Below are 13454 nucleotides of genomic sequence, written 5' to 3'. Positions count from 1 at the left end.
AATTTAAACTGAAAATTTTTCAAATTATTTTTAACCCCAAAAAATTTTTTTAACAAAACATTTTTTAAAATTTCAAAACTAAAATTGGAAACGCATTTACATTGCTTTTTTTAAAAATTTCAAAAAAGTTTTTAAAAAAAACCCCCCCAAAAAAAACCCCAAAACCCAGGTCTTACCTTTTTTTGGGGGTCCTTCAAATGGCAAACCCCCCTTGTCCCTTTTTCACTCTGGACCTTTTTCCCCCCATCCTTTCACCAAAAGGGGGAAAACCCGGGAATTCCCCCCCCCTTTTCCCCGTCCGGACGCCAAAACCCAAATCCCTTTTTTGTAAACAGGGCCCATTTGGGAGTTTTGGGTGTTTTTTACACCCCCAAAAAAAAAACTCCCAATTTTTTTAAAAGGGGCCCCCGTTCTATTTTTAAAAGGGGTTTGCTGGTAATTGCTTGGGTTTTCCAAAGTTTTACAAGAAAAAAAAACCCTAAAGTACAATCTTTGTTATTTTCCCAAAAAAATTATAAAAACAAAAAATTACAAAAATTGAAAACAATAAAAAATTTTAAAACACCACAAAGTGTCAAAGACTTTCTATCAATCTATGTGCACATGAAAAGAAGAAGGGCTGACAGACAAAGAGTCAAAAGACTTACATCCTCCACAGTGGGCTTCTCTGGGTCATAGTTGTCCTTGGGGCTTTTGGTGGATTTTTCTGTACAACATCAAGTCAGCACCACCCAGTTAGACACACACTGTCACTCACTGCCACCCAGTCAGACACACACTGTCACTCACTGCCACCCAGTTAGGCACACGCTGTCACTCACTGCCACCCAGTTAGACACACACTGTCACTCACTGCCACCCAGTTAGGCACACGCTGTCACTCACTGCCACCCAGTTAGACACACACTGTCACTCACTGCCACCCAGTTAGGCACACACTGTCACTCACTGCCACCCAGTTAGGCACACACTGTCACTCACTGCCACCCAGACACACACTGTCACTCACTGTCACCCAGTTAGACACAAACTGTCACTCACTGCCACCCAGTTCAGCACACTGTCAAACACTACCACCCAGTTAGACACACACACTGTCACTCACTGACACCCAGTTAGACGCACACTGTCACTCACTGCCACCCAGTTAGACACACCATCACTCACTGCCACCCAGTTAGACACACCGTCACTCACTGCCACCCAGTTAGACACACCATCACTCACTGCCACCCTGTTAGACACACCATCACTCACTGCCACCCAGTTAGACACACAGTCACTCACTCCCACCCAGTTAGACACACAATCACTGCCACATGGCTAAAAAAAAAATTTTTTTTAATTGATGTCACCACCACTTAGACACACACTCACTGCCACACTCACCCAGTTAGACACACACTGCCACACGGCTCAAAATATCACAATTCGTTTTTAAACATCAAGTCACCACCACCCAGTTAGATACACACTCACTGACCCATGGCTCAAAATATCACAATTCATTTCCAAACATCAAGGGAAGTCTCCTGTCTGAACACTGATCCCTTCCCCTCACCCCCAATAACATACTGAATCACCAAGTTTCTTTACAGATGTATCTGGAGCACAAGAGAGGTTAACTGGAGGGGATGCATGTGAGTACATGAATACGAACAGAATGACACAAATTCTTTCCCTCCTCTACAAACCCCAAACGACAGTTCATATCCACAGTTCATTCACCAGATGTGGACAGATGCAGGGCCACAGCAAACAATACAGCAATCATCAGCAATGTTTCAAACCAACACTCATCAGCAATGTTTCAAACAATGCAACAATCATCAGCAATGTTTCAAACAATACAGCAATCATCAGCAATGTTTCAAACAATGCAACAATCATCAGCAATGTTTCAAACAATGCAACAATCATCAGCAATGTGTCCAAACTCCAAGTATCCCAGCTAGGTCTTTCTCTCTTCGCCGCTCTTTTAGCATCACTAGTTGGGCTGGTCACATGGTTACCCAAACTGCAAATACCCAGTGAAATGGCAACCATCTTGCAGGGTGTCAAGATACATTTTCTCAGCAAGTTTGGGCTTGATGTTGATGTGTTTTTGTTTTTGTTTTGTAAAGCAAAAAGTTGTTGAGCATGTCAACATGGCTGCCAGGACATACAGTGCAGAAGAGATGGCTAGAGATCTGTTGGATCTGCCAGATGATGGTGACAACAGCAACTATGAAAATGTGGTAGGAAAACAAAACTCAACGGTAATGCTGTTGCCAATCAACCCAAGTGATTGTGATTATCCTGATGAGGATAAAAAGTACAATCAACAATGACAAGCATGGGGCTTCAAGCTGAAATATTATAGACAGTGTGCAGGTGTTGCAGTGTTTGGTAGAGGGTGGATGCATGCGTCTTGTCCAAAGAATTTTCAATGTAAGCAACATTGTTGCACTTGTTATGTCCAGTACAAAAAAATATCAAGTATCTCAATATCATTCCCACGAATAGGGTAAATACTAATTGGTAACGCGATTTTAATTTTTTTTTTCTTCTTCAAAATACTTTGCATGTTTTCCCCTAAAAGTCTTGGTTATTTCCCTTGATTAGGAGTTATGCAATTCTATCAACTCTGAACTAACGTTCAGTAAAATCGTGTCTATTCATCACGCTTAGAAAATAACAGCAACATTGCCTTAAATATCAAATTTATTCAAACGACATCAGACGTGTGTGCCGCAGCAGTGGGGATTAGTCTGCTTGCTTCGGAAGTGAACATGCATGGTTCGATCCAGCTCACATGCCTTTCTTCTTTTTTTTCTTCTTCCAAGCTTATCTTCTAGTTATATATCATCTTTAATACAGAACACCTTTTAATGATTTTTTCTATATTTTTTCCCCTCATGATTCCTTTACTGGATAAAGCGTGAAGCACAAGTGAGTCTTGAAGGATGGGCCTCTTGTTTTGTTAAGCTGCCTGCTGGTGGTGTTTTTTTTGTGTGCTTTTTTTTTTTTCAAAAGTATTTTTTAAACAGTTCCAGGACTGAAATGGCTATGAATACACAATATTTTTAAACGTATCAGCACTCTCAGCTTTTTCAGGTTTACTGGTTAATGTGGCAGAATTGAAACAGGTCATTTTCACACACACACACGCATCGAGTGACACACACACAGTGACTCACACAGAGACCCCAACCAGTCCACCCCGTGTATGTCAATTACCTGCGTCCTGCCCAGTGTTAGAAGTGACACAAGTGTTTGGGGTGCACTCTGAAGAACCATTATTTGCAGATTTCTTCTGGGTATCAGACTGTGAAGAACCATTATTTGCAGCTTTCACCGAGGTACCAGTATCTCTAGTACGGGTACTGGACTTGTCACAGTCATGTGAGCTTTCAGTGGATGAAAGTCCAGGAGAATTTCTAGCACCACGACCAAGACCAGAGTCAGTTTTTGCTGGGCAGTCTTTCCTGCCCCCTCTCCTGGCCCTCCTTGCTTTCTTAGAGACGTCAGTCATTTTGCACTTGTCTTTCACTTGCATGACATCAAAGGTAAAGGGGGAAAAAATTAAAGATGTGTTCACATTATCTCAATATCTCACTTCTGGAAAATGTAACATGACGATAGAAACAGCAGGCATGATTTTGCCCTTTGATGTTATGCAAGTGAAAGAGAAGGGCAAACTCATGCCTGACGTTTCTGACGTGATGTTAGATCACATATGCATCAAACATGCTCGCCAAATAGTTAAAATACTAAATAGCAGAGTTTTTGTTTTAGAGAGAAAAGTAACTGCTCTATTAATAAACATGATCAACTGACAATGCCATGACAAACTTTGAAGAAAAGGGGCTGAAGAATTTAACAACAGTTCAACAAAGCACATAAAAATGATGCAAGCACTTACTGACTTAGAATAGGCTTTTTTTTTTGCTTTTTTTTGTTTTGTTTGTTTGTTGATTAATAGATAAAAATCAGTAACACCATACAGCAGAGTATGGTACATTTTTGACAACATTTCTGTTAATCTTCAAAAACTACAACAGTTTATAATCTATATATTTCATAATTATAGAGATTTTTTTTTTAAATCAACAGAAAAGCTTATCTTACTGTGCTTAATTAAAAAACAACATCCTTAATAATAATACTATCATCATTCATAACCACTCCTAACAAAAGGGGCCATACAATGATACATGGGCTATAAACTTTACTATAAGACCCATAAAGCCTGAACAAAAAACGTGAATGTGAAAATAGGCTAAAATTGATATGTTAAAAAAAATTCATGCACTGAAACCTCTCTAAGTACCTTAGTCTGACTTATCGATCTCACCATTCATGTGATATATATATAGAAAATCTATGGAGGAGGGGTACCCTTTTCATCAATTAGGCTGCATAACTGATTATTAAAATTGAAAGAGAATAATCAATAGCAGAATACTCATCAAATAAATCATAGCTAAGTTAAAGCATCATTAAATTATCAAATGTGAGCATGTGTTTTAGAAAAGGAAAATAACTACTAATACTAATAGCACAAAAACAACCCAACATTTTTTTTTCAAAACAATCCCAGAGAGAGACAGAGAGGTAGATGAATTATGTATTTATTCAACCGAAAGAGAAGGGGGGGGGGAATGGGGGGAATCAGACTGTCAACAGGAGGGGACGAAGATGAGAGATAAGTGAAAGCCAGAAGAGGACAGGACCATACAAGACAGTGACAGTGTAGACAGTCAGAAGAGAGAAAGTGATGGCCATGGTCATACAGCAGTGCAAGCAGGCAGGGGAAGTCACAGCATCAACAATGACAGAACAGACACTGTCAGTCTGTGGGCCAGGGAAACAGTGTCCCTGCAGTCTGCTGGGCCCACACATGAGGAGCAAGCACAACATGATCAACACAAACATCACACCCATGGCCCCTGTCAGACAGTGGGGCAAGAGGAGGTGTGCTGATTCTATCCATCATCCCCCGTCCCCCTTCCATTTACCTGAGGCACTGCGTCCACCACGTCCTCGAGATCCGCCAGAATTTCGCCGAATGCCAGACCCTCCCCTCAGGCCCCTGCCTCCTGCACTCAAATCGCGACCGCCACTGGATCGGTTTCTGGGCTGAAAACCACCAAAGAGGGTTGGCCCAGCCTGGGAGTCAACAGGGTGACAGCTATCTCTCAAAGCAGTGGGCAGTCAGAACCAAGATGAAGCACACAGCTTCAGGGAGAATCAATCTGCTGAAGAGAGCAACTGTCATAGCATTAACAACATGGTCTGTCAACATCCACAGCAGTTTACCTGTGTGGACAGTGAACAGCAACACAGGTGTTGGCCAGAGCCTCCCGTCCAGGCAGCCACAGGCAGAAGAGTCACCACAAAGTGGCAGCCTTTATCTTGTTCACTACACAACCCCAGTACAGGACATCACTCACAGCCAGGGAGAGGTAGATCAGATGTACAGCCACTTGCTTTCTTCTTCATCTCAAGCTCACTGAAGTGAGCCTAGGTCAGTGATGACACGGCCACTGAGGTTACCATTCAGTCTCCGTTAGTTGACCTGATCCACTGTTGACCTTGTGGAAGGGAGCACAGGGGAGTGACCAGCGGGCAGTCATCACTGGCTTTCAGGTGACACTTCCATCTTCATTGAAGCCCTTCTGTCGCTGCTTTCATGCCCGCCAGTGGTGACCAATGTTGCTCATTTATGTCACAGAATGAACTACATAGTCTTCCCCCACAAAGTCAGCTGACATCAACAAGTGAACAGTGCACTGCTTTAGCTTTTGTCTTGAAACTGTAGGGATTCTGTCTAAAACAGACCGAGACAGATTGAAAAGCTTCTCGTCTTTCCTTGAGGGCTCCACTTGTTTGATCATGTGTCAGAGGAAGGCATGAAGACTGGCGGTGACAATGAAGAACCAGATCTTTTGGCTGCGAGTGTTGTCTGCAGTGATCAATCAGGATCCATCCCCTTGCTGCACTGCTTTTTCCACCACTGCTAAGGGGAGGTGACTGCAGACAGGCGCCAGTGTCTGAGCACACTTCCAAACAGACAGCCAATACACGACACTTTCCAATACCATACAACACATCACCAGACATCTGTCTCTGCAGTTTACAAGTGTACAGCCCACACCTCAGCATGACCCATACTTTTCACTGGGAAATGTTATTCAAATGTATCATGCTGACAACAACTAGCAAAACAAAATGAATGATGGTTCCTCAACAAAGATGTTGCACAAGTTTTTCTTTCAATGCTGCTAGCGCTAAACAAGGGGCCTAAGAAATAACTGATGGATCTTGCACAAGGATTCAAATAATCCTGACAGAACTGCTAAAATCAGTAAATGGCCAATGAATGTCGACTGCATCTTGATGTCATCCATTATTCACAGCAAGAATACATCTGGAGCACACAGACCTTTCACAGATCAACTGCTTCATCCTTCATATAATATCCCTCAGGCTGGGAAAAAACAAAAACAAAAAAACAAACAACAACAACAAAAAAACAAGTATCCTAACTGAGGCCTGCACTCCTGTCATTAATCAATCAGCACTGATCATTATTCTCCACCAGTCAGGTCTTGCACAAGTCGCCCTTCAACAAGGCAGGTCCAATGGAATGGCAAATGTATAAATAATGCTTCAACTTGTTGCTGAATCCCAAAGAATGTCATTATGATTGTCAGCAGATTGGATTTTCCAGGGCTTGTGCTTGTCAGTGACATCACTAGAAAAAGAATACAGTAGAATGACTATTTCACCGTGATGCAAGGCGTCCAGCCAAACATCCTGCCCTAATGGCATGATGTAAAGCACACCTCTGGATTTGTTGCCATAAGATTCTCAGCTGTCAGAACATGACAGTTCCTTTGAAAGATCAGATAAAGCATTTCATATATCTCAGACCCTGATGAAAACAGCTGTCTCAAAAATTCAAACACCTTTTCTTTTCATGACTGTAACAGTGTAAGGAGAGAGACTGAAAGACAGTGAGAAAGATGAGCTAAAATGCAAATAAATTTCAACAAACGAAAGATCAAACAAATGAGTACAATAAATTCTTACAGATCTTCATACAGCTCAAAGTGTTCTATTAACTTACCTTGTTGTAAAGAAGAGAATTCTGTCTTCATTTTATCTTTACTTTACACATCAAGATCACGCAACACATTTTGTATCTTTTTGATTTTGAACATAAAAGAAATGATAATTACAAGAAATATTATCATAACAGAATCCTTTTTATTATTACAAGGGTGCAACATCTAAATTATCCTTCTGAAATTCGTTTTTTGAGTTTTGATTTTAATTAAAATTATTTCTTTTTTAATCATAATAATTCACTGTTGTCTTTAAAAACAGATAATAAAATTGACAAAGCAAACCCCACTGTAATACAAGCAAATGTCTAAAATTGTAAAAAGTGTTTTGTTTGTTGTTTGTTCACAGACCAGTTAATTAAAACATCATAACCATCAGATTCAGTTACTGGAATTTTTTTCATTGTTCCTACACTGGATAACATCTTTTTTTTTTATGAAATGCAGGTAACACCATCAGATTAGTAAAAGATATTGGCTTCTTCTACTGGACCTTGTTCTTTCCACCTATCAAATCAATTCATAACAGAATGCATCACGTCTTTGAGAATCCTTTTGTTAAATAACAACTTGGAAACAGGATGCTTTCAGCAATTCTTGATAAACTGTCCAGGTGAAACAGAAAATCTGGTCCTTGTCCCAATCTATTCAATTTATCTTCTTACTACCAAAGCAGAACATTTTTTTTCCATTTGGTTTCTTTTGTTTTTGTTTATGTTTCTGTACATTCCTATTAGTATTACACTATTACAGATGGCAATAATTTAGCTTCATCAGTATCGTATGCCAGCTACTCATTTATATTACCAATAAGTCAGCAATTCATTCATGAATTAGTCAGAGCTATCAATTTTCAACACAATGGCCAACAACTCCAGATTCATTTTAAAACCAGTCACTTACCCTGGATCGATTATCCGCCATGCGTGGGCGCTTGAAGTCCTGTCTGTAGTCTCCACCACCACCGTAGTCCATTCGACGTTTGTTCAAGAACTGCTGTTGCTGTTGCTGCTGCTGCAGAAGGGAGTTAGCCAATGCCAGCTGAGATTCTCGAAGACTAAGCTGGTGCTGCAGAGCTCGTTGCTGCAAGAGGCTCTCCATCACCTCACGATCATAGCCACTCCCCCCACTGTAACCACTACTTCTTCCTGATCGGTAACTACTGCCAGGGCTACCCAGGTAGCTCTCTCTCAGTGGTGGATCTCGTTCAACAAGGTAGCCACTATCCACTTGCCTGTAGCCTCGGTAATCATCGTAGTCTGATACCCCCAACCTCTGCCTGCCGGTATCTCGGTAACTGCGATCCATTGTTCCTGTTCACCTTAAACAAAAGTAACCTGAACATCGAAGCAATTCAATATTATGGTAATGTCATATATCAGTATTACTTTTGGTTTTGGTATCCTGCAATCTCATACCTAATTTGGGTCTGTACTGCATGCATGTGAGAAATAACATGTTGCACGCTGTCGACCCTTCTAATCAAGAGTTAGGCATTAAATGATTGATAGTGATGCGAAATTAATGACCCACATCACAAATACTGACACTTGTCTGTCATAGCAACTTAATCTGTTTAAAAGATTAGTGCAATAACGCTCAAAACATAGTCAAATGAAGGGTGGGTTATGTCTTTTCAAAGTAGCTGGGTGTCAATCCTCGATGGGTACGAAGCTTGGTGTTTTGTGGATATCCTGATGAAAATGTCATTGAAAGACATTAATGGTCAGGATGATTTCGGTGGGAGTTTGTCGGTAAACAAACAAAAAACTGTGGGAGTTCGTTGATAATTTTGGAGCAAGAAATGGTGAGTCAGGAAGATGTGCTGATGGTCATGTGACCAATCTGTGGATCAAGTGTTTCATTTCTGTTTGGACTTTTTTGTACACGGTTCTAATATACTTTATACAGTAAATAGTGTTAGCCATTGATGAAAAGTTCATGCAGGACAAACTCGAGAATTGAGAAAGGTCCGCATGGACTTTCATTGATCGAGAATTCAACTTCACATCTGTTAATTATTCTGAACTGATGTCCAGCTGTTCGCTGCACATCAATCCTGGATTGATGCCCAGTGCCGGCCTACATTTTTACATATATTTCTATTTTCTTGGTAATATCTTTCATCTATGCACAAAATACCTTTAATTATTGTTTACATTTAATCGTTTAAAATTGGTTCTGAGTTTAGGATACAAAAGCATGACTTTACCGCATATCGCAAAAACAAGTTAATCTACTCAAGAGCCAACCTGAGCTGTGATTCCACTAATATTTCTCGTGTTCTATGTTGGGTCTGTTGATAGTTCTCGTGTTCAATGTTGGGTCTCACGCAACAAAGCTGCACATGGAGCACATTCATGAGCTATCAACAGACTTATAAAAAGTTATATATATCTGACATGGTACAGTATATGACACCAAAAGGGGATTTAATAGAAACATACAAAATGTCAAATTGCTATAATGAAGTCAATGTGAATAATATTTTTAGAATGTCAGATTATGAGAGTACCCGAAATTCAATGATGAAAATTTGTAAAGAGCACTGTAATACTAACCAAAGGAAAAAAATCATTCTTCTTTCCCTTGACTACCGCCTTCATCATTGTGAAGATTCTGAAATAGCTATTCATTAGCTAATTGCACAAATATGGTATGCACTACCTATCGAAACTAAACTTGCACAAAATACTAATGTGTTAAAAAAAATCTCCTTGAAATGAACACAAATTTCAAAGAAAAATTTATTGACTTTTTTCCTTCTTCCTGCAATGTCCATCAGCCGTTAGTCCGGCTATTGACGTGGGGAGGTGCGCAGCGTGGAGAAGGAGAGAGAAGAAAGGAGGGGGAAAGAATTTTTTTTGACGAGTGATTTACAGTACTTGTAAAAGAAAACATATATGTACCCCACAAATAAAAGAGATACTGAAGGGGACATAAAAATAAAATAAAAAAAGCCGTGAGGCCTAGGCAGTCAAATGCCAGTCCCAACACTACACTACTACTACTACTACATAGGCAAAACTACCAATATACTACACGCACTTTATATTTTGAACCACTCTCCGGCAATACAATCTTCTTTAGCAAAACAAAACATCCACCAATAAAGAGCATACAACAATGATCAGCATTCTTACTTTGTCGTCGAGTCCAATGTCTCGTTACTGCTGATGCACAATCAAGATGGCCGGCTTGATCCAATGTGATCCAATCAAGATGGCCGCGTGTGTTTTTCCGTTAGACTATAATCCTATATTCAGAGCAGCTATGCAAAAAGACACACTATCTTTACACACAAAACAACTGTGATGATGATGGAGTCACCCGTCGGACCGACGGATGAGTAGGCAAGCAGGCTTATCTGTCGGTGTGTGTCCTGATATGGGAGAAGAGGCCGATTCTGGATGCGCAGCACTTCCCACAGGTGTTGCAAAGGAAAACGTCTCCAGAAGTTGAGCCCTCGGCTTCTGGCCGTAGTAATTCAGTCGCTCACGCTTCTCCTAAATGGCCAACGTCCTCTTGTTTTTAAACGTCTGTATGTCACTAGAGCACAGCATCTTCCAGCGAGAGCGGTCATGGGCATCAGTTTCCCAGGAAGCGATGTCTATGTCACAGGCTTTGAGGTTTATCTTCAAGGTGCCTTGAAGCGCTTGCCGCAAGATCTTCCAAGTTCGTGGTGGCCTTCCTTCATCTGGCCATACAATAGCATCTTCGGGATCCTGCTGCCTGTCATGCGGACAACGTGTCCTGTCCAGCGAAGCTGGCAATGGATCAGCAGGCTTTCGATGATGGGCAGGCCGCTCCTCTCTAGGACCTGGACCTGAGGTTGGAGACCCTGTCTTGCCACTTTATGCCCCGGGATCTTTCGTAAGCATCTCTGGTGAAACTCCTCAAGTTGTTGAATGTGGCGGCGATACGTCGTCCATGTTTCACAGCAGTACAACAAGGTGGTCAGCACAACAGCTGTGTAGGTTTTGATTTTGGTGCTGAGCCTGATGCCTTTGTTGTTCCACACTGAGCCTGTGTTGAGTCTGCCGTTTTGCCGCACTTGTTCAAAGTTGTAGTCAGTATGAAAAACTGCATTCTGGATGTGGCCGAGTTGATGAGTGAGAACAAGTTGAAGATTAATAAGGAAAAAACTGAACTACTGAATTGTCAATGGGACCAAATCAAAGATAAACCAGGTTACCTTTACCTCCATCCTTCCGTATAGTGACCACAATCACATTTTGATTATTCTGTCACTGAATGGGGGATCTGCAGGAAAAGACACGAACTCTACAAAAAAAGTACCTTTATTTCGCTGTATCTTGGCTGGACCACTCTCAGTGGCTTGCGAAGTGCTCCCCAGCTCGACAGACTGAGCCCCACGTCACAGTTCACTGCTACTTTCTTCTTCTTTCCTGGCAGCGTCCACAGTCAGCTAGTTGATTATTCTGTCACTTATGCAAGGGGTCCGCACTCGCAGAAAAACAAAAAACAAGAAAACAAAACAAACAAACAAACAAAAACCTGGGCGTAGCTTTTAATGGAGACGGGAGGCCTTTGACACGATGATGTCGATAGTCTTGGCCTCTACAACGTCCTGGAGGTAGCTCGTTCCAGTCCTTCAAGTTGATGGTACGGGGAAGGAACGCCTGCTGTCTGTACTGCGTTCTGCACTGTGGAATGGTGACTTGAACTGCTGATTGTGGCCGCGGCGTCCGAGTCGGCGCAGAGGTGCAGGGCACAGGCTGGCTTTGATGCCTTCTGTGCTGGCCAGGTCGTTATGGATCTTGTACAGCATGGATAGGCGTGCTGTACGTCGTCTGTCCTGGAGGCTGGACCACTTCAGTTCTTCAAGCATGGCGGTAGGGCTAGAGGTGTTGTGGTAGCGTCTCATCACAAAACGGGCTGCCCTGCGCTGCACTGCTTCAAACTTGCTGATGTTCTGCTCAGTGTGTGGATCGAAGATGCTGCTGGCGTACTCCAGGATGGGTCGCACAAAGGACTTGTAGGCTATTTCCTTGATCTTCCTGGAGCTGACTTTGATATTTCGACGCAGGAAGCCTAGGGTCTTGTTGGCTTTGTTGCACAGGTGGTTGATGCACATGTCCCAGCTAAGATCGCTGCAGATGGTGACGCCTAGATACTTTGTACTGGTGACGATCTCCAGGATATGGCCGTGCAGACAGTAGTCAAAGTGGAGGGGGCTCCTGCTGCGGGTCACAGGCAGAGTGGTGCACTTTCCAGGATGAAAGGCCATGTCCCATCTCTTCTCCCACACATCAAGCTGGTTGAGGTCTTGTTGTAGATGGCTGCTGGAGAAGTGACCATGTTGTAGACCGCCGTGTCGTCCGCGAACAGGCGTGACCTCGTAGTCAGGATGTCGGACAGATCATTTATATAGATCAGGAACAGACAAGGCCCCAAAACGGAGCCTTGTGGGATTCCGGACCTGGGACGAAGCCAGAACGCTCTCCGCTGACGACCACCGCCTGCTTTCTGTCTCTCAGGAAGTCGGCTACACAGGTGTTGATCTCTCCTCGAACACCTTAGTAGTTGAGCTTGTGAGACAGGAGGCTATGGTTGATCCTATCGAAGGCCTTGGCAAAGTCCAACACCAAGATGTTGGTCTGCTTCCTGCTGTCCATGTTCTCAAACAGCTCGTTGGTGAAGTCAAGGAGTTGGGCCTCGCAAGATCTCATGCAGAAGCCGTTGGTTGCAGAGGATGCCGTGATGTTCCAGATGGTTCATGATGGTGTTGGTCAGGATGTGCTCCAGCACTTTACAGCATACACTCGTCAGAGAGACTGGTCTGTAGTTTGCCGGGTTGTACTGCTCTCCTTTCTTGAACACTGGCATAACATGAGCAGTTTTCCAATCAGCTGGTAGGGTGCCGGTATTGACTGAAGACTGGAAGATGATGGTAAGAGCTGGTGCCAGTTCGTTTGCCAGCTCCTTCAGGATCCTCGGGCTGATGTCCCGCTGCTTTTCCAGGTTTCAGGTTGCTGAAATGGATGTTAATGTCAACCTTGTCTAGAGTTGGGAAGTCTCTGAGTGGGAGTCTGCATTTTTCCTGGAATTCCTCCTGAGAGAAGGTCTGGCCGCTGCCAAATCCAGACTGGAACTGGCGGTTCAAGATGTCTGCCTGTGCTTTTGGGTCGGACACCAACCTGCCTTCTTCCTTCAGCGGCGCGACAACAGCGTTGGACGACTTCAGGTGTTTTACGTATGACCAGAAGCGCTTGTTCTTGGCTGCTCGGAGTCTGCTTCGTCGAAGGTGTCGTCGAGGTAGGACCAGTATGCTCGTCGTAGTTGGCGCTGGACCTCTCTTCGGAGCTACTTGTGCTGCTG

At 42.8% G+C, this 13454-nt stretch overlaps 1 protein-coding gene across 1 annotated transcript in view; it reads right to left on the bottom strand.

Moving 5' to 3' along the window:
* Nucleotides 1-10349, bottom strand: part of LOC143276082 (uncharacterized) — a 36877-nt gene extending 26528 nt beyond the window's left edge. The window contains exons 1-4 of the mRNA XM_076580470.1: nucleotides 10256-10349; nucleotides 8016-8433; nucleotides 5001-5121; nucleotides 648-706 (exon numbers count right to left, since the gene is read on the bottom strand). Coding sequence (XP_076436585.1) covers nucleotides 648-706; nucleotides 5001-5121; nucleotides 8016-8420 — 585 coding nt within the window. The 5' untranslated portion in view covers nucleotides 8421-8433; nucleotides 10256-10349. The remainder of the gene's footprint in view (nucleotides 1-647; nucleotides 707-5000; nucleotides 5122-8015; nucleotides 8434-10255) is intronic.
* Between the last annotated feature and the right edge of the window lie 3105 nt (nucleotides 10350-13454).

The sequence above is a fragment of the Babylonia areolata genome, chromosome 31, assembly GCF_041734735.1.
Source record: "Babylonia areolata isolate BAREFJ2019XMU chromosome 31, ASM4173473v1, whole genome shotgun sequence".
In the NCBI taxonomy this organism is placed as follows: Eukaryota; Metazoa; Mollusca; class Gastropoda; order Neogastropoda; family Buccinidae; genus Babylonia; species Babylonia areolata.
The sequence above is the reverse complement of the archived record's forward strand: the minus strand, read 5'-3'. Positions and strand labels throughout refer to the sequence as shown.